The 18,741-nt window shown below is 40.5% G+C and overlaps 1 protein-coding gene and 1 long non-coding RNA gene across 3 annotated transcripts in view; one reads left to right on the top strand and one right to left on the bottom strand.

Annotated features, from left to right (window-relative positions):
* Positions 1-764: 764 nt before the first annotated feature.
* The window catches only part of LOC118125558 (metal transporter CNNM4), a 28,905-nt gene continuing 10,928 nt past the window's right edge, over positions 765-18,741 (bottom strand). Inside the window, exons 5-8 of one of the 2 annotated variants that reach the window (XM_035184266.2) lie at positions 15,041-15,137; positions 11,340-11,429; positions 8,399-8,574; positions 765-7,381 (exon numbers count right to left, since the gene is read on the bottom strand). In XM_035184266.2, coding sequence (XP_035040157.1) covers positions 6,833-7,381; positions 8,399-8,574; positions 11,340-11,429; positions 15,041-15,137 — 912 coding nt within the window. In that variant the 3' untranslated portion in view covers positions 765-6,832. The remainder of the gene's footprint in view (positions 7,382-8,398; positions 8,575-11,339; positions 11,430-15,040; positions 15,138-18,741) is intronic. The other variant, XM_035184267.2, reaches the window with a different exon arrangement.
* LOC118125560 lies at positions 7,245-9,557 on the top strand. Its single transcript, XR_004698861.2, has 2 exons — positions 7,245-7,387; positions 7,662-9,557. It is a non-coding gene; the product is annotated as an uncharacterized LOC118125560 (long non-coding RNA).

Raw genomic sequence — 18,741 nt, 5'->3', positions numbered from 1 at the left:
TAATGTTACAGCAGCTGAGCAATGAATGACCCTGAGAACACAAAGAGGGGACTTGTTACACGAAGCAGCAGGAGGGCGCCCACTCCCACTCCATCCCTCCTGAAGGCCCGGTCGCGCCAGGAAGTGTTCCACAAAGTTCATTTGTGTGAGAAGTGAAAAATATGCGTGGGGGGGGGGGAACTCGAAGCTCCAACTTGATAGAACATATTTCCACATATCTTTTGTGATTGCAGTGTTTATCTTCATTTCAAATGTTGCTCCCGGGCTCAAATCAGACTGCTGGCACCTGATGTTACCCTCGGCTAAAGCTGATCGTACTTATACACAGAACAGGGACGGTGTATTTTGTCCCCCCCTTTTCTCATACATCATTTCATGAGATAACAGGGATGAACTGTCAATGTGCATAGGGACACATAATTGAGGAATCCCATAACACGAGCTGCACCTTGGGGATAAACACAACGCAGTCTGAAGTGTTCTGAGGTCATGAAATCAATCTGGTGTGCATTCCCTAATGCATGTTCTTAATAATAATAATATGTATAATCTGTATTTTCATCTCTGCAGTCAGGAGTGTATAACCAGCTTCCTTTTGATAACAGAATCACAAGATCCACCCTCATGCCATGTAAACATCTCTCACGTCAGTTAAAAGTGAAACAAGCATGGCGGTTTCTCTGGAGACCAAAGCACACACGGCTGAAAACCAATCCAGCCGAGATAATCCACAGAAAACTTTGCATATCAATCGAGGAGACAGATTTTCTGTAGAGAAATATATCTCAGGTTTATTAATCCCATAGATTTCTTCAAATGCCTTACAGTAGTTATAAAATAGTTTGTACACATTGCTTTAAGTTACGCAGTCCGTGTTTGGAAGTGCTCCTCCCGCTCTGCTCCACCATTACAATAAAAGACAAAACAAATCACAGCAATTCAAGTCAAACATGTTGCAGCAGTATCCGATTATCATCTACTGCATATACCCTGGAGAAATAAAAAAAAAAAGGAAATTATATTTCACTTTAGTATGGAGAGTTTATGAATCCAAGTCAACTGCCTTGATTTGAACTATTATTAACCATTAGATTGTCATGGTTACCAATGATTATTTATCTGCATTGCAACTCAAATCTGAAAAAATACTGCCTCAATATCTCTGTGTGCAAAGGAATCCAAACCTAAATATATATATATAAAAATGGATGACATTAGATGAAAGAACATGTTTTGGTTCACTCTCCTCCCCCTTGTTTCTGCATCGCTCCACATGCTTAAAACCTCAAGAGGTTCCCTTGTGAATGATACACAGTGTGGAAAAAAGTCACTGGCCTGAGAAACTGCGCCAGAAAATGTTTAACCTTCATGCAGGTCTAATCATCACACTGCTGCAGGACTAAAAAAACAACAGTGCAGAAGCTGCTGATAAGTCCTGCCCCCCTCCAACCCCGGCTCCAGCCCCACTACAATGAAAACAGCTTAACAGATTGGACCCGTAGTCCAACCTGGAGGAATTTCAATACTTCTGAACAGCGGGAATGAAGTCAAGAGCAGTGCAGGGTGAAAAGTAGACGAGGAAAAGGAGTGACTTGTGATAAAAAAGGATTAATGGGAGGAGAGAAGGAAAAAAAGAGGGAGATAAAGGATAGCAATGGAAGACAGGAAAGGGGGGAGGAGAGGAGCAAGGATTTTGGCTACAAAAGAAGCTTTGGTTGTCGTGTCTAATGAAAAATAAAATAGAAGCAAGCTACAGAAGATAGAGTAAATTATTTGAGGTCAACTCTGTGCAACGTTTATTGCTATGTAATGCCTTCCTAGTAAAACAACGGGAACAAAACTTAAAATAACATCACCTCTTATTATAAATAGAGCTATTTTCAACATCTCTCTCAGCATCACACAAATGCCCATGTACAGAGTATTTACAGAAATATAACACAAAGAGCAATCAGAGAACTGAACACAGTGTTTCAGGGTAAAGTGACCCAATAAAAGCTGTGAGGAACAGCTGGAAGCCCGTTTCACAGAACCACACACTCGGGTGTGCATCTCTAACACAAAAAAAAGAAAACAATAAATAAAACGCTAACAATAAATTACTAAGAACAACTGATTTCACATTTCCCACAGCCAACCAGTGGCTTCACTGGAAACCAGCACAGGACCAATTGCTACACAAGACCTATATGAACCAGCAGGCAGGTCTATATTTTCCAGAAATACACGGTAAGGCTATTTCGACTGTGTATTTGCAATAAGATCTATGGTGTTCACAATCTTCTCCATGGCCGGATTCACCTGGGGAGGGGGGCCCCGGGGTAAAAATGAGCTGCTGGGCCTCCATCATTTCCCCCATTTCCCCCCATTCCTATGTACTGTGTGTTGAATTCTGTGGTATGCTGGAACACAGCCTAGTTCCAGGTTTGCTCCATAAAGCTCTAATCAGTTTAACAATATGTAACATGTGGGCACAGTGAGATCCTTTTTGAGATAAAATCTTACACTAAGAAAATAAACCTTTGTGCCCTTTGTTATACAGGGGTTTAATGGTGCATATACACAATCTTTCTTCTAATATATAATTAGAAATATAACAGCCTGATTTTACCCAGTTGGTAATCCGGCCTTGATCATCTCACTCCACAAACCATCCCTCAGAAAGAAAAAAAAGAAATGCTTTGGAATATTCTCTTTTTTTTCCTCAGACTTATGCTACATAACCAACAAGTTTAAAGTGTTTTCAAATCAGTGCTAGCTTATACATCAGGTTTGTCCATTTGTATCTTTTCAAATAAATATCCTCCACTATATCATCAACAAAATAGTTTGTCTTTACAGTCGCTTAAATTGTTGTTTCAGTGTCACTGCATTCATAGGAAAAATATAGGTAGATTACATGCTAGCAGCTTAAACATCTCAGCTCAGCCCTTCACCCGCACAAGAGTGAGGAGTGAGCGGCTTCAGTCGTCCTCGCGTTAATCTCTTCATGTCTGCGTCATCAGTCCACTGGAACACAACCAAACGTCCTCCAAACACAGGTTGAATAGGTGCAACATCATTTACACACAAATTAAAAAGTATTCACAATGTGTTCACAATGTAGGTGAAATAATCCCTTGTTTGGAATGTAATGATGCGCGCGCGCGCACACACACACACACCCACACACACACCTTGTGGAAATTGTGAAAAATGCTGTCAACACAGGGGGTTTGCAGACTAAACCTGTTCCCCAGTAAAGACATGGTTAACATCACTGGTGTGAATCAGACACGCTGTGGAATGTTTGCTGTCCATCAAAATCTCGACAAGTTCTTGTGCTGTGAGTGTTCTCAAGACTCAACCCTTAACCTTGGACTTCGCTCAAGGTGAATAAACACATGTGCTTCCCTGCTTTCTTGTTGAGAGTTAGGTGAGATGACCGATGCCACTCTCATATCTGTCCATGGAGCCACATGGCTTTTCAAAAGCTTTCACAAAGCTCACTAATTTATATCTTTGTGCTCAATTTGTAGTGTAAAAACAACAAGTTGTGTCAGTTTTCTTCACGAAATCACTGCCGCCAAAGGGCAGTGGCCCATAACCACCAGTGAAACCACAACATGTCGTTTTGTTCACAAGTTATAAAGATATAATTTTCTTATGAATGAGCTTCAGACATTCATTTTATAGGGGTTTTAACCTTCTGACCACAAGCCAGTTATCCTGCTCTACGCTAACTAAGAGTATTATTCTCCACATCTAGGTTTTAACTTTGTCTGGAAAGTTTTGAATATTAGCAAATATTTTACACCCATTTTATCCACTAGCATTCAGTGAGTTCAGACAAGGAAATATTGTTTAGGTAGTTATGGTGAACTATACATGTTTGTGACTTTCTAAAAGAAAACCTATTTGAAAACTTTCAAAAACACATTATGAAACCTGTTTACTTTGCTTTCTTGGCTCTCAGGGTTTCAGTAAATATGAAGTTAGAGCCAGAAGTTATAGCCAGGTCATATCCACTTTTTTACCTTGTAGGGTATAAAAAGGGAAATTTGAAAACAATTTTTTTTTTTTTTTGGAAGAAGAAATAGTTCCATCACATCACTCCCCATAACTGTCCATAAAACCAAAACATTGGGATTTTTAAAATAATTAAATGTGCTATTTGTAAGTCTTCTCTGATGGTGAACGTGCTGGTTAACATGCTAAACTTCAGTAAAAACTAAGAAGTGATAGAAGTAGGAGGCTGCTCTTGGCAAGTGAAATAATGAAATTTGATGCTTAAATCAGTTTCTGCTAAATAAGGTGTTAACATCTGTTAATGTTAACATCTGTGTAGCAACAGCATAAGCATCGAGCACCTTTACAACATGTGGAATAGTGAGCCTACGATGTGCTGTAGGAACTATCCGGACCTTTGTGATGGAAGCAGGCTGTTTCCTACTGTTTCTAGTCTCTATGCCAAGCTCATCCAACATCACACAGATGTGTGAGTAACATACATTTTCTCATCTAGCTCTCAACAAAAAAAAAGCAAAAAACTGTTTTTCAAAATTATTATTTCTTGAAAAAACAATTTATCCATAATATAAAACTATTAGAAAATATAACTGAACAAACCAAAAACTAGTAAACAAAATGTTTGACTCGCAGCTACAGCCTTCCTTAGGATTCAAACAGTCCAGAGGATCTGAGAAAATGAGTGTGGTCGGGTCTTGGTTACAGTTTGTTATCTGACACCACAATAAAGAAGTCTTGTGTAGAGAGAATGTAGAGATGTCCTCATTAAACTTGCATGACAGATGGCATTGAACTGAGAAGCCATCCAACTGTGCTGTGAACATACTTTCCACTCATAACTGTGGGCCTTAAACTAACGGGTTATTTGGTCTTCAAGTCACGTGTCCCCTTTTCTTCAACCCAAACTGGGTGCTCGGAGATCCATTATATTTACAGCCAAGAGTTGTGACACACATGAAATGCACAGTAACGCAGCTGACGTCCAGTTTGGTGAGTCGTTCCCATGTTGACCTCTGAAGCTCTGAGCAGGAGCTGCTGTCGGACCAAGCTCTATTCACAGTGAGGAATATTTAGCGGCGATGTTTAGTGGATAACGATCATACTAAAAGAGTCTGTGCAGTTATTGTCATATTCTGTGTGCACTATGTTCGTTGTTTACTCTGCAGTGTTTCCATGAACCAGAAAAGGCAATTAAATCAATCAAATCTAAACTATAATATGAAACAAAACATTGAATGTCAAATACATATAAATAAATATTCAGCAAAAATAAATATCTTAAATTAAAATCACTCTTTGAAATTAAACAATTTAAAACATATTGCCATAGTTGGGAGGTGTGCCAGAAACACAGCCACCTTCACAGCACTAGTCTTTCACACCAGGCTGTCACGGCTCTGCCTAACAAACGCAGGCTCAACTCCACAGAACATACTCAGTCAAACAGGCGATCTATAAAAAATCCCACGTGCTGACAAAAAAAAACCTTCACTGTCAATGTCACAGCTTTGTGGAAGTTTCACTCTTTGGAAAAATAAAAATAAATTTAGAGACTAACATCTCTGAACAGTAAATTATCTAGCAAGGTTGAGGGATCAGCCTTGATCTGGACACACCAGGTGGGAATGTACGTTTTCTGTTAGTGTCTTACTGGTGATGACTTAAAGGGTCACTCCACACCAAAAAAACACTTTGAGATCGACAAACTCAGGGGCTGCAAACAAGGATAAGCAATTATGTGTTTTGCCTTTTATAATTTTCCCAGAGCTCAGAACCCAAAGATATTAGAATCCTTTTGAGAAGCTGGAAACAGCAAATGTTTGCAATTGTGTGTTGATGTAAGCTAAAGGGAGCAGCCCCCCCTGGTGTACTGGTGGATAACTCACCAGAAAACAAAATCAGCATAAATAATGAAGCCAAATAAATGTTTTTCTGCCCTGCAACTGATTCACCTGGAAAACACTGAGTGCATTAAAATCCACTGAGAGCAGAAATGGAATTAAACTAAATGGAATTATAAAATATTTGTTTTGTTATTTTTGAAACATATAGGAAGTCCACTCACATTATGAGCTGGACTTAATACATGTAACATAAAGTCAAGATCATTGAGTAACAGTGATCTAAACTGGAAATAGAACATGTTTAGCATGGTGTGAACACTATTTAGAAATGGCATTCATGTAAATGTTTAGCTTCCTCTGTTGCAAGGAGAAAAGCAGCAATACTTCAGATTCTCAAATTTGAAGATTGCAGTGATTAATAAAATTCATTAATCACTGCAGCTCCAGTTGTATGAGCTCAGGGTTTGAGACATCCACTCAATCTACAATAAAGCGCAATGGAAATTTGTTTGTGCTGCTCTCCAAATGTTGAAAAATTGCACAATTTGGGTGAACTGATCCTTTGAAACACACACACACACACACACACACACACACACACACACACACACACACACACACACACACACACACACACACACACACACACACACACACACACACACACACACACACACACACACACACACACACACACACACACACAGCTCTGTGTACATTTCTAACTCACTAGTGTTCCCTGTTCCTCTGCCCTCTTTGTTCTCTGTTCTTGGTGTTTTTCAGTGTTGGGTTGGGGGGGGGGGGCATGCAAGAGGGGATAAAGGAGGATCTCTGTTTACAAAATACACATGATGATCCTCAGCTTCCCTCTGACGTCTACAGAAAAGTTCAGGCAACAACAAGCAAACAGGAACAAGTAGTAGTGCCAATGTGTGTCATGTGATTGCACAGGTAGTTTGGTTTCCCCGAGGGGAGCTCAGTTAGATGGTGCTTTCAGTCTGTGCGTGACTGATGGTGTGAACGTGTGGGTGGGGGTGGGCCTGGGTATGGCTTGGCCTGCGGGGGCCCACACAGTTCTGCTGCTCGCTGAGCAGAGTGGTGGTCTCTCCCGGCCCGTTCTCTGATCCAGCAGAGGGCGGCGACTGCTGGGGCTTGGAGGGCAGATTAGGGTGGGGGTTGAGGGTAAACGGTGCCGTACTAACGGAGGACAGGTGGGTTTGGGAGAGGGAGGTGTGGTTGCTCTGAAGGGGAGTGGCTTGGGGCAGAGCCTGGCTTGGCCTGCGGCTAGAAGAGGAGGACGAGGTGGTCTGAGGCAGAGCGGCGCGGCTGCCCGGTGGTGTCGGCTGCTTGGTGGAGGCTGGCCGCTTTACAGGAGGTGTGGCCAGTGGCAGTGGTGTGCGTGTCCCCGGTGGCGTGATGGGGGGCAAAGAGATGGACGTGTCCAGACGAGTGTGACTGCGCTCTGGAGACTGCGGCGTGCTGTCCAGCCTGGATGCCAGGAGACCATTCTGGTAGTGAGCACGAGTGATCTGCAGGTAAAAATACAAAAGCACTCAGACACGCAGCAATGCTGAAGACAGAAAGTGGGAATAGTTTGTGAGCTGCATATAAAGAATGGTCAGAATTGTCCTCTCTAAAACAATTTAAACACTAGAATGACTAGACTGCATTCATTTAAGTACCTAATAAACTAACAACTGAGGGTATGTTTCATAAACTGTACTTACATATACATAATGATGACAGAATAATAATTTGTTAATTAATAATTAGTTGTAAGAAACTGAACTGCCATCCTGCTTTTGATAGACAGTGTCCCACCGTGTCCCAACGGTCTCCATTATACTGCTCAGATATGAGGACGGACCAGTGACTGAGATGGACAAGATGGCAGCTCCCTGAAGGAGGCCAAAAAACATCAGGATCACTCCCTGGTGGCTGCCTGTAGTATTGGCCACAAACCTTCATGTTTCTGATAAATTTAGTTTAAATGAGTTGTTGGACACTTTAAAAACAGGGCGAGACGTCAGGATTGACAATGAGATTGGCTCATGACTGGTCTGACAAATGCATCGGCTGGACCTCGATATGCGTATGCTCCACTCTCTGATCACTACGGTGCTGAATCTGGTGTCAAATGACGTCAGCAGCGTGAGATGGCAGTGCCAAGATATACTGGGTTCCCTTGTGTATGGTGGGAGAAAGTGGAGACACATCCACCATCTTTAGAAACATCATTGGGAGGGAGCAATTTTTTTAAATATGAGCCAAACCTTTCAGGTGGAAAACACCCAATGGTTAATTAGTTGGATCATGGAAATGACTTTTCTTATCTGCATTTAAATATCTAAACAACCCTCCCAAGGGAAACAAACAGATATTGTAAGGACAACTTGTGATAATTCATAATGTTCTTTAAAAATAACAGCAAATAATAAGCAGGATCGTTTGAACGGAGATGGTTATTAATGCAAAAATAAACCACTCTTCTTCCTCTGACTGATACCTAATGAGACTGAGCTGGCATCAGTCAAAAAGGGACTTACCTTGACGAACTGCAGGTCAGTGAGAGCACGCACGCAGAAGTCTGGGATGTACTGGAAGGGCGTGCCTGGGATCTGGGTGTTGCTCCCACCGACGGAGCCACTTTCCGGAGCGCGCTCAGTGCAGCTCAGTGACGCTGAGCGGTTGAGGTTGCCCCCGTGCGATGGAGATCGAAACTCTGGGGTTGACAGAGAAGGGAGTGAGCACGAGAGTGAAGATTAAAATATAGAAAAACATTTTTTAAAAAGGAAGTGGTGCGGTGGCCCTGCGAGCTCAACACACAGCAACTTAAGGAAAACAAACAAATTCTGAAAACGTCATCGAATTGACAACACATACTGAAAAAACAACACAACCATTTGCAGACGGGCAACAAAAAGCACAGACAACAATCAAGGTGTTTCCAAGAGACACAAAAAATATTTTAGTGAATAGATAAAGTCACAAATTGAACAAAGGCAGAGCTTTCCTATGAATATAGAATATTAATAATATCGCACCAATAGTATTAATATTTAAAATTGACCTAGAGAGCAATTGTGAGGTAGTTCTCAATGAAGGAGAGTGAATGGAGCTAAACAGCTAAAATAGTTTTTTACACCTGTTTCTTGACACAAAAAAAAAGCCACATTTAACTTTGTCAAATAAAGTATTAATACTATACCAGAACTGATAATAAAAGATACTAATGTCCTTTCATTTATCTTACAGGCAGAGTGATTTAGCTCATAGCCTTCTGCTAATGCATGCCGATTGGTCAGTTAGGGTTACGACTGATTGCAACAGGTCACCTTCCTCGATGGCACATTACGAGTCTGAGGAAATGAATGAGGTGAATATCTGTTGTTTCTCCCTTTTGTATTGAAAAAATAAAGACAATTGTGAAAAATGTTGAAGTTATGAAAGTGGAAGTTGAAAGAGCATGTCCCAGTGAGCTTCATCACATTTCTATGTCCCCTGGAAACACTTTGGTCATCTGTGCACGTTTCTGTGTTTGGTTGTGTTAGTATTTGCAGTGTGTTTCTGTATTTTGTTGTGTTGTTAGTATTTGCAGTGTGTTTCTGTGTTTGGTTGTGTTAGTATTTGCTGTGTATTTCTTTATTTGGTTGTGTTGTGAGTATGTTAAGCACATGTGTTGTTAAATTGATGAAGTTTCCTGAATTTGCTTGTGTTATGTCTATTTGCATTTTCTTAAGTTGCAGGCACACACACAAACACACGCACACACACACAAACACATCCACTTAAACATGAAAAAGGCAGAAACCACGACATGAGACAACAGAGAAAAACAATATGAAAACAAGATGACTGTCAGTAAACAGGGAAAAGTGAAAGCAGCCAACTGATGTTGACTTGTAGCATGGTCGGCAGTGAGAGCAATACACACAATGAACAAACACACACACACACACAAAACATGTTAATGTCATTGATGAGTGTTATGGAAAGAATGCGACAAACATGCCATGCGATGAGGCACAGTGCATCGTTTGAGCATTTCATGACTATAACAGGACTGTCTAAGCTCAGAGGAGGAGCCACTCTCATTGGCTGGTTTTAGTGATGTCATGGAGCCTGTAATCTGGCTCGGAGGGTTGTGTTAAAGGAGGGAGACGCCAGGGATAATCAGAGAACCTCAGTTCAGTGTCGCACACACGAGAATGTTAGTGCTTAAAGGAATAGTGCAACTCTTTGGGAATTGTGCTTTTTTTCCTTTCGTGGTTAGAGTTAGATAAAAAAGATTGTTGCTATCATTGTGTCTGTGAGGCAACTTTGGAGCTACGGCCAGCGGCTAATTAGCTTAGCATGAAGACAGAAAATAGGGTGAAACAAAAAATAATATCCATTTAACAGCACCTATAAACTTCACTAATTAACTCTTTATATTTAGCAATTTGAATGAAAAGCCAAAACGAGCTAACCTGTGTTTATTAATGAGCCATGGAGGTGCTGGAAGGTGGATTTTGTTACTTTCAGACAGAGCTAAGCTTCATATCATACAGGCATTAAGGAGGTTTTGTTGTTGTTGTTGTAACTCTGTGAAACAAAGAAGGAAAATAAGCAGATTTCTCAAAAGGAAAAACTATTCCTTTTACCAAATGGTCCACAGTCAGATTATCCTTCTCCTCTTCACGATACAATGTCTCAGGAGTCATGAATAATATCTGACCTTAGATTAGTGGTTAAAGGGAAGGTGGTGGGGGCAGGGTTAGAGATTATTAGGGTCGGCGCATCAAGAGCCCCGTCCAGCAAGATTGTCCAACTGCCTTAATGGTGTAATGATGTGAGACTAAGAGCTAATACGCCCTTTAGATGGCAAGTCGCACCATCCGCCTGCCAACTAAGCAAAGCCAGAGCAATTATATCAGGTAAACAAGACCAAGATCCTTCCTATGAATCGGCAGAGATCCACAGCTGCCACTTACAACGGTCACTGGTTAATAAAAGCTTCAAACGTTTGCGGCTTGGCCCCAAAATAAGGTTTAAAATGCCTTTTTTGTACCTGCAGGTTTCCATGCCATATTAGAGATCATGAAGTTTTCCTATCAGGATTGTTTAGGTGATTTGTCTCTCGCTTATGACATCTCTGATAATACCAGGTGACAGAAGAAGACTGTGACTAGCCGCCTACAGGCCTGTCCACCTGGCCTCCATCCTCACCTCTAGTCACAACTAGTTTGACTTTACATTTACAAGCTGTTCAGAACCCTGCATTGCAAGCTAGACAGGGAACAACCTAAACTATCACAAAGGCCCTTGTTTTTATACTTTCGCTCTGACTGGGGTTAAAGGCGACTTTAGAGGGCCATGAATGACAAATGAATGATACTTCTGTGTTCACTACGAGCCTGGACTTGCTGGATCAGGGCTCTGGAGATAATGGGAAAAAAAGGAAATGGTGAGATCGTAATAAAAGTGGAAACCCATGCGAGTGTTTACCTGGGAAACGAGAGAACAGAGAAAACCTCTTAAGTGAGAGGCGTCGTGGAGGGGGGGACGCCACTGATGGGGAGAGAGGAGGGGTGACAGCTGAGAGAGAGAGGAGGGGGAGGTAGGGGGCAAAGAAACATATATGAGCTGCTTTATTTGTTTGAGGGTTTTTTCAAGCAGAGAGTAAATCACATAGACCGCTGCGTTTATTATTATTATTATTATTATTTTCTCTTCAGGTGGACTTTTTTCTTTAAAAAAAAAAAAATCAGTCTGGAGTTTTTTGTTCCTTTCAAATTTGTTAAAGCAACGACAGCTTGTGATCCATTACGTAGTTTATTCTATAATGAGGCTCATTGAAATGTTAAGCAACTCAACACCTGCAAGTTAAATAACAAACAAAAAATGGAGCCATGCCAGAATAGAAAAGGGGCTGATGATCTGTGGTGCCTTGTCGAATCTATGCGTCACTCTTGTTGTTGTTTTGTTTGGATATGCTGCTGTTGTCTAAATGCAGCCACCAGACTTTAAATCAAATCATCAAAGAACAATGTGTGTTTAAAGTTAAGATTCTTAAATTTTACTCTGGACCTTTAAGGCCCCCAATGGCACCAAGCTACTCGGCTGAGTTTCTAAAACATTACTGTCCAGCCTGAGATCCTCTGATAAGGCTGAGGACCAAGGGTAATGGGATGTAAACTGTCAGGGCGCCGACCCCTGGAAACAACCTACCAGAGGAGCTTTGGCTGAAAAATTCGCTACCTTCTTTTCGGCCATCTCTCAAAACCTATTTCTCCCACATGGCTTTCGCTTAGGAGGTGGTCAGTGGCATTTGTCTGACATTGACAAACCGATTTCATGAGGCACACAACGGTGACATCTGTCAGTAAAGACCTGCCCTGCGCCACAGAGGAGTGGAGTGCGACAGTGGTAGAGGAGTGACACGCCGGGCAAACGGCAGCGACATACTAACTAGTCAGGGTGGCATCACCGAGAATGTTCACATGACACCAGGTTGATGACTTAGTGCAATAAAAGCGTTTCTTCCGATAAAATCCCTCTGAAAAGTCAACTCTCACAATATCAGTGTTTTTTTTCCACAGTGTGGCGAGGATGATAAACAGGCAGGGAAGCTGGTCCTGGCAAAAGCATTGGCAGCTCTCCTGCTGGTACAGCCAACGGCCCCCCAGAAATCAGAGATTCTCCTCCTGGCTCCACAAGGCCGATATTGGTAAGATAAGAGGCAAAAGTAAATACAAAGGGCATTTAATCCAACTGTAAACGATCTTCTAGCCAGAAAAAAAAAAGAGGATAAACACCCGCTGGCACCATCCTTGACAGTGGGACGTTACCGATGGGAATTTTGGATGATAAATGTGTTTGACGTATACATTTGACGCTGCATTTACATGACTCTGCACATGCGCAAACACTGAGCTGCATTATGTGCACATGAAGTACAGACAGCAGTTTAACCAGCACAGAGAGCAAAAACAGGTCAACAACAGTGAGGAGGAGGAGGAAACATAACAGTAACAGTAGAAGAAGAAGAAGAAGAAGAAGAAGAGGAAGAGGAAGAACAGGAAGAATTAGCAGTTGTAGCAGTGAGGATTAAGGTTTGATCTGCAGTTGCGATGCTGAACCACCAGGTGTCACAAGTGTTACAACTTCTGCAGCGAGTCAGGGTAAGTTCACCATGGACCAGACAACATGATGCTGCCACAGTACAGCAGGACCTTCCTCTCCCCCTTAAACCTTAATATAATAAACTTCCTGGATCCTGGAGTAGATTTTGAGTAACCCTTCAAACTAACAAACACATAAACACAGATGAAAACATCACCTCCTTGGAAGAGACTATAACAGTCCCACGTTTGCTTCTATTCTTCATTAAACTATTTCCAGGATATTTCTGAGCCATACAAATGACAAGAACATCACCTTGTGTAATAAATTGTCCAATATGTCCCACATGCTGCCAGGCTTTAAATAATATGTCGTGTAGTGAGATTCCCATGTTTGGTATCTTTGTGCCGGCAGAGGAACCTAAACCGAAAGCTGTGGTCTTGGACTATATCTGGAAACCCATGCTTCAACAAACAAGATCCAATGTGTTCATTAGTGAGCTTTACGTGTTCATAGGTGACTGGCTGTTTCCCTCAGTTCACAGAGTTTATGCTAAGCTCACCATGCCCTGACACAGCTCCTTACTTAACACAAACACATGATGTTGATATTAACAATAAAACAATTACAATTTTAAAAAATCTAAAATAATAAGTCATGTGCAGGGTTCAGACTGAATTAAGAAAAACAGACAGAGCACATATATCTTAAAATGTTCTTCTGTGCTTGAAAAATACATCAGTATTCTTTTTTATTTGTTACAAAACAAGAAAAAACATAAAAACGGCCGGAATAGAATAGAAAACGTTAGATGTATTAGATAAGTCTTAACGCAAATGTTGAGCAATTTTGTGTCTCATTTGTTATTATGAACAATAATATTGACACTAAAACATTCTATCGGTCGACCACTAATTGATGTCTAACCCTGATGTCCCAGAGAAAATCTGTGCAATCACTCATTTAAATGGTTGTAAGTGATGTTCCTTTCAATAAATGTACTTTCATATGATGCACTTTTTAGTAAAATGGACATTTTCAGGAAATGTCCTCCATGCTCATTTCCTCTGGCTGGATGATTATATAAAAAAACTTGAGTTGTGTTTTTTATTGCTGATTACTGTAAATGTTCCTCGCTCCTAAATATAGGAGCGAGGAACCTACAGCTAATATAGAAACAAGATCAATAGTCCCAGTTTGTTTGTTTACACCAATAATACCCTTCATAACAACAGGATCTCAATCCATTAAAAGCCCCATTACAAGCTCTTACAAATTAAAAACGAAGGATTGAAAATATCTCAGGGAAATTGCTGCAACAAGTCAATATCTATTTATTCTCCTGTCGATTTCTCAGGCGTCACCTGTCATCTTGGAGGAGAGAAGAGAAACTTTATTGCAACTCGGTCTACAGTGTAAGTGTTTCCCTATTTGGACTAAGCCTATTGACTTTTCCACTCTTCCTCTCCTAACTGTATTTGCAGCTCGCTAAGCGACAGAGCCCTTTGTGAAAGAACGTCAGGAGACTGTGACGTAAAGTTACAGATTATAGAGTTTGAATTTTCACATTTTCATTGTATTGCTGCGTATAGTTTTTTTCTTATTTTTACAAGAGCCTTCAACATCATGAGATATAAAAACTGCCAATACTGCATCTCTGTGAATCTATGATAAACTGTCCCTGCACAGGATACATGATTATGAATACAGAATGGATGGATCATATTTGGGCCAGATGCTGTTAAGGTAGGAAATGGTGCATTTGTTATGGACTGTTTTCATCGGCAGATTACCCCACATTTGATGCTTCATCTTTGAAAACAGAGATATTTCATGGTGTTTTCCCACCATGCAGCAGAACTCCACGTAACAGAGGCTGCCAACATTACTAGCGGTTCCTATTCTAATGACACTGTGAGTCAGGCCTTTCAATATAAAATACTGCTAGAGCCTTGCCTGCTAACTTGGTAAAAACATTTTTATGAAATGGCAAAAGTTTTTTTCTCAAATTGTTTATTTGACATATCTCTGTGTGTGTGTGTGTGGGTGGGGGGGGGGTGGTGCATAAGCATGTACTGTCTTACCCAGTGATGGTGTACTTAGAGCCATGACTCCATAATAGGAGAACGGCCCAGTTTCAAACTTCATGTTTTCGGTTCCAGCTTCCACCTCGACCCGCCCCTGAAACACACACAATAACAAACACACACACACAAACACACACACACACACACACAGGACATTTCTATTTAAAAGGTCTATTATTATCTGATAATCTAAACAGTACTTGTGTGTGTCGGTCAACAAGCTCTGAAGCTCTGCTGTGCAAAATCCATGAGTCATCTCCTATGGCACTTTGACATCCCATAAATATTACATTCTGCCCACAGGCAGGGTCCAGTGTCTCTTTACCACACACGCCACGCCACACGCCACACACACACACACACACACACACACACACACAGGAGCAGCTGTGCTCAAGTTGCCTGCTGAGTGTCTGCAGTCACTTTATCCACACCTCAGGTGTCAACAACAACAACAGTCTCTATATACTAACACAGTTCAAATTAATCAGTGTCAGTGTATGTCACTGATGAGCCACGACCAGAGAGCAGGATGCAATGTAGTTACCATCTAACCTTTGAAATCTCTTCGTGACCATATTGTGTTATTTGAGAGACAATATTTAATACTGAGTGTTTCTATCGTGTCGACTAAATAACAGCACCACCTCTCTGTGCAATACAACAAGAGCACAGACTTCAGGTTGAATTCACACCTCTGTACAGACCAAATGCAGGACTTATATTAGCCGACTTTCACCTGACTTTACCTATTGGACTTTCTACTGATAGTATACACATGCAGGTACCACATGAAATGTCAAAAACAAGAAAGATGGGTCTCTTTGGGTACAAAGCAGTGTCAAGTTATATAAAAGAGTGTTCACTAGTTTCCGACCGATGCCACCCATATGCGTGCCAGCGTCTGACGTTTGGTCAGGTCAATTGTTGACTTGCTATCTTGAAGCAGCGGAATGTGGTTGACCAACAAAGCCTGATCTGTAGCTCAGTATTTCAATCTTTCTTTTAAAGGTAAATTATCCATCCTGTAATATGCACATACACAGGCGGGAGCACATCATGCGTACACTCCGTTTGGTACACACACACACACACACACACAGATGATCTGCTCATGCACGAGCTGAGACCGTTTCCTCTGCAGAGAATTGTTCTCTCTTATTTACTGGTGAATACACCATGATAACAGCAATCCACCGAGGGGAAAGCTCACCAGGATTTTAAAGGAATGGAAGATGACACTGATTGGTTTACTGCAGGTTACGCCCCAAAACACACATAATTAATAGAAAAAACACTTGTGAACAACAAGCTCATCTTATTCTTTATGTCACCTGCAATAACAATCAAATCTATCATTCCACTTAATAATAAATGCAATAGTCATGTAATTTATTATTGACCATATTTATCTTTATTGGTCACTTTGATGCATGCACTCTCGTTACCCTTAATGTATGTTTAATTACATATGATTAAAGAACTGTATTTTATACTTATTTTGCCTATATTCATATTTTATTATGTAGTTACTTATTAATTATATTTCTTTTTTAAATATTTGTAACCGGCACAATTTGATTTGAGGATGTTTTTTGTAATTTTGCTGTGCTTCAAGTTCTTGAATCTTAATTTCCGCTGGTAAACTAACAGAAGTGGATTTGGACGTAAACTAAATGCACTTGAGACAACGAGCATAGAAAGTTAAAATGGAGTCCTAAGGCTTGAACTGCTTATTAACATTATCGTCTCTTCCATTTATGTCAAACATAAAAAACTCTGCTCCTTTGACGGGTTCCGCTGCACTTTTATTTCACTTTGGTTTTTTTTTTCATTTTAATCATTTTATAAAATCTTATTATATTCTGTTTTTATTGGATGTTTCTTATTGTTATTCTAATGCTTGCCTTTGCCTGTGTACAGCACTTTAATTGCACATGTGCTATATAAATAAAGCTCTCTTGCCTTGTACCTGGTTGATAAGTTTAAAAACACAAATGAGACACTGTGCATGTTTGTGGTGTTGAACAGCTCTTTCTTTCACATCTTCCCTCCCTCGCCTCTTTGTTCTGCTCCACTCTTCCTGGTGCAGAGGAGGGATTTACAGCCTGACGCCGTATCCTCTTCTTTTCTTCCCTCTTCCCTCCATCTCTACAATCGTCCTACAACATCCCTCTACCCTTTATTTCACACTTCATATGCTCCATATGCTCGGCTGCGTGGGGCCGATTGTCAGTGCTCAACGTCTCGTCTCATCTGCTTTTCTGCTTTTCCATCCTCCTTAACCCTTCAATCCCCTCTCTCTCTCTCTCTCTCCCCTCAATTTGTCTCTCTCTTATGTAAGAGGATCTATTAGTGAAGGTCACGCAGGGCGAGGAGCCCCTCACGATCATAAGCCAGACTGAGACAACGAGAACTACTTATTCGCGTGGATCAGTCATTTTACAGCATAATGTCCGTTTATTAAAAGCTACACTGAACTACGTATTTGATTCAGTCCTCAGATCGTCCCAAGGACGTTTTACTTTGCAGCTTTTTCGCTTACTATGCTGAATACTAATAAAAACTACATCAGCAAAATGAACCGTAACTGAACAGTGTCCAGCAAGAGTACTCTTCACTCATGAACGGCCCCTGTCAGTCTTATATCAATACACATTAAGAGGCAAAATCTACTTTTATTTACAATTAATGTGTAACATTATAATGTTTTGAAATATAAAGAAAATGTTTTTGTAACACATTTACAAATGATTAAAATACATTTTATTATTAGATCATTATATATATATATATATATAATGCTTTTGCTCTGAATAAGATTATAATAATAAAATTAATCTTTGGGTTGTTGGCAAAAAAAAAACAAACAAGACTCTTGAAGACATTACCTTGGACCCTGGGAACTAATTTCTTTTACATGAAAGTATTCCATATATGTATAGATTAATCAGTAATCAAAATAATCAATTGTTGCCATTTTCTAAAGTCAGAATTCCTGACAATCCACAAACTAATGAGCAGTAACTTAAAAAAAATTATTTGCTTTGTTGAACTGGTCTGCACCTATTCTGCATTGTTTAAATATCAACCACTGTCAGAGGGTTAGTGTCAGGGTTAGACACTCAGATGCTCCGGGTGTCTGTCATCATTTCAATTAATTCTCTGAATTCTCTTAAAGAATAAAGGCATCACAGTGTTTTTCTTTTTTCAAACAAACTCTTAATTTCCTTAAGTCGGGCGTGTCTTAAAAGGTCGAAGTGTTTAGTGCTAGCATCAGCACTAATACCCCTCCAGACTGACACAGCCGCTGACCTGGGATAAACCTGTTACTAGTTTAAAGAGGTCAACCTGTGTTATCCAATCTGACTTCATTATGACCCTTCAACAGCCAGCTCTAAGACAGGACTAACACTGCTCTGCCAAAGCACAGAAATGCATGTGTGTAAATCCACAATGTGGCAAGACAAAGTACATGAACTCTTTGGAATGATCTCAATTTATTGGTCTTTAAATGTGATCAGATGTTCACCAAAAGCTGCTTTCAGACAAGCACTGAAATTATCCGAATTAACCAATTCTGCTGACATCCTCCAGACTTCATGTCTGAAAACGGCTTAAGTTATGGTAATGAACAAACACAATCTATTTCAAGTCCTAGTCCAATTGTTTTCCATGATAAATTCATCATTAAAACA

This window comes from Hippoglossus stenolepis, chromosome 18, assembly GCF_022539355.2.
Source record: "Hippoglossus stenolepis isolate QCI-W04-F060 chromosome 18, HSTE1.2, whole genome shotgun sequence".
Classification (NCBI taxonomy): domain Eukaryota; kingdom Metazoa; phylum Chordata; class Actinopteri; order Pleuronectiformes; family Pleuronectidae; genus Hippoglossus; species Hippoglossus stenolepis.
The sequence above is the reverse complement of the archived record's forward strand: the minus strand, read 5'-3'. Positions and strand labels throughout refer to the sequence as shown.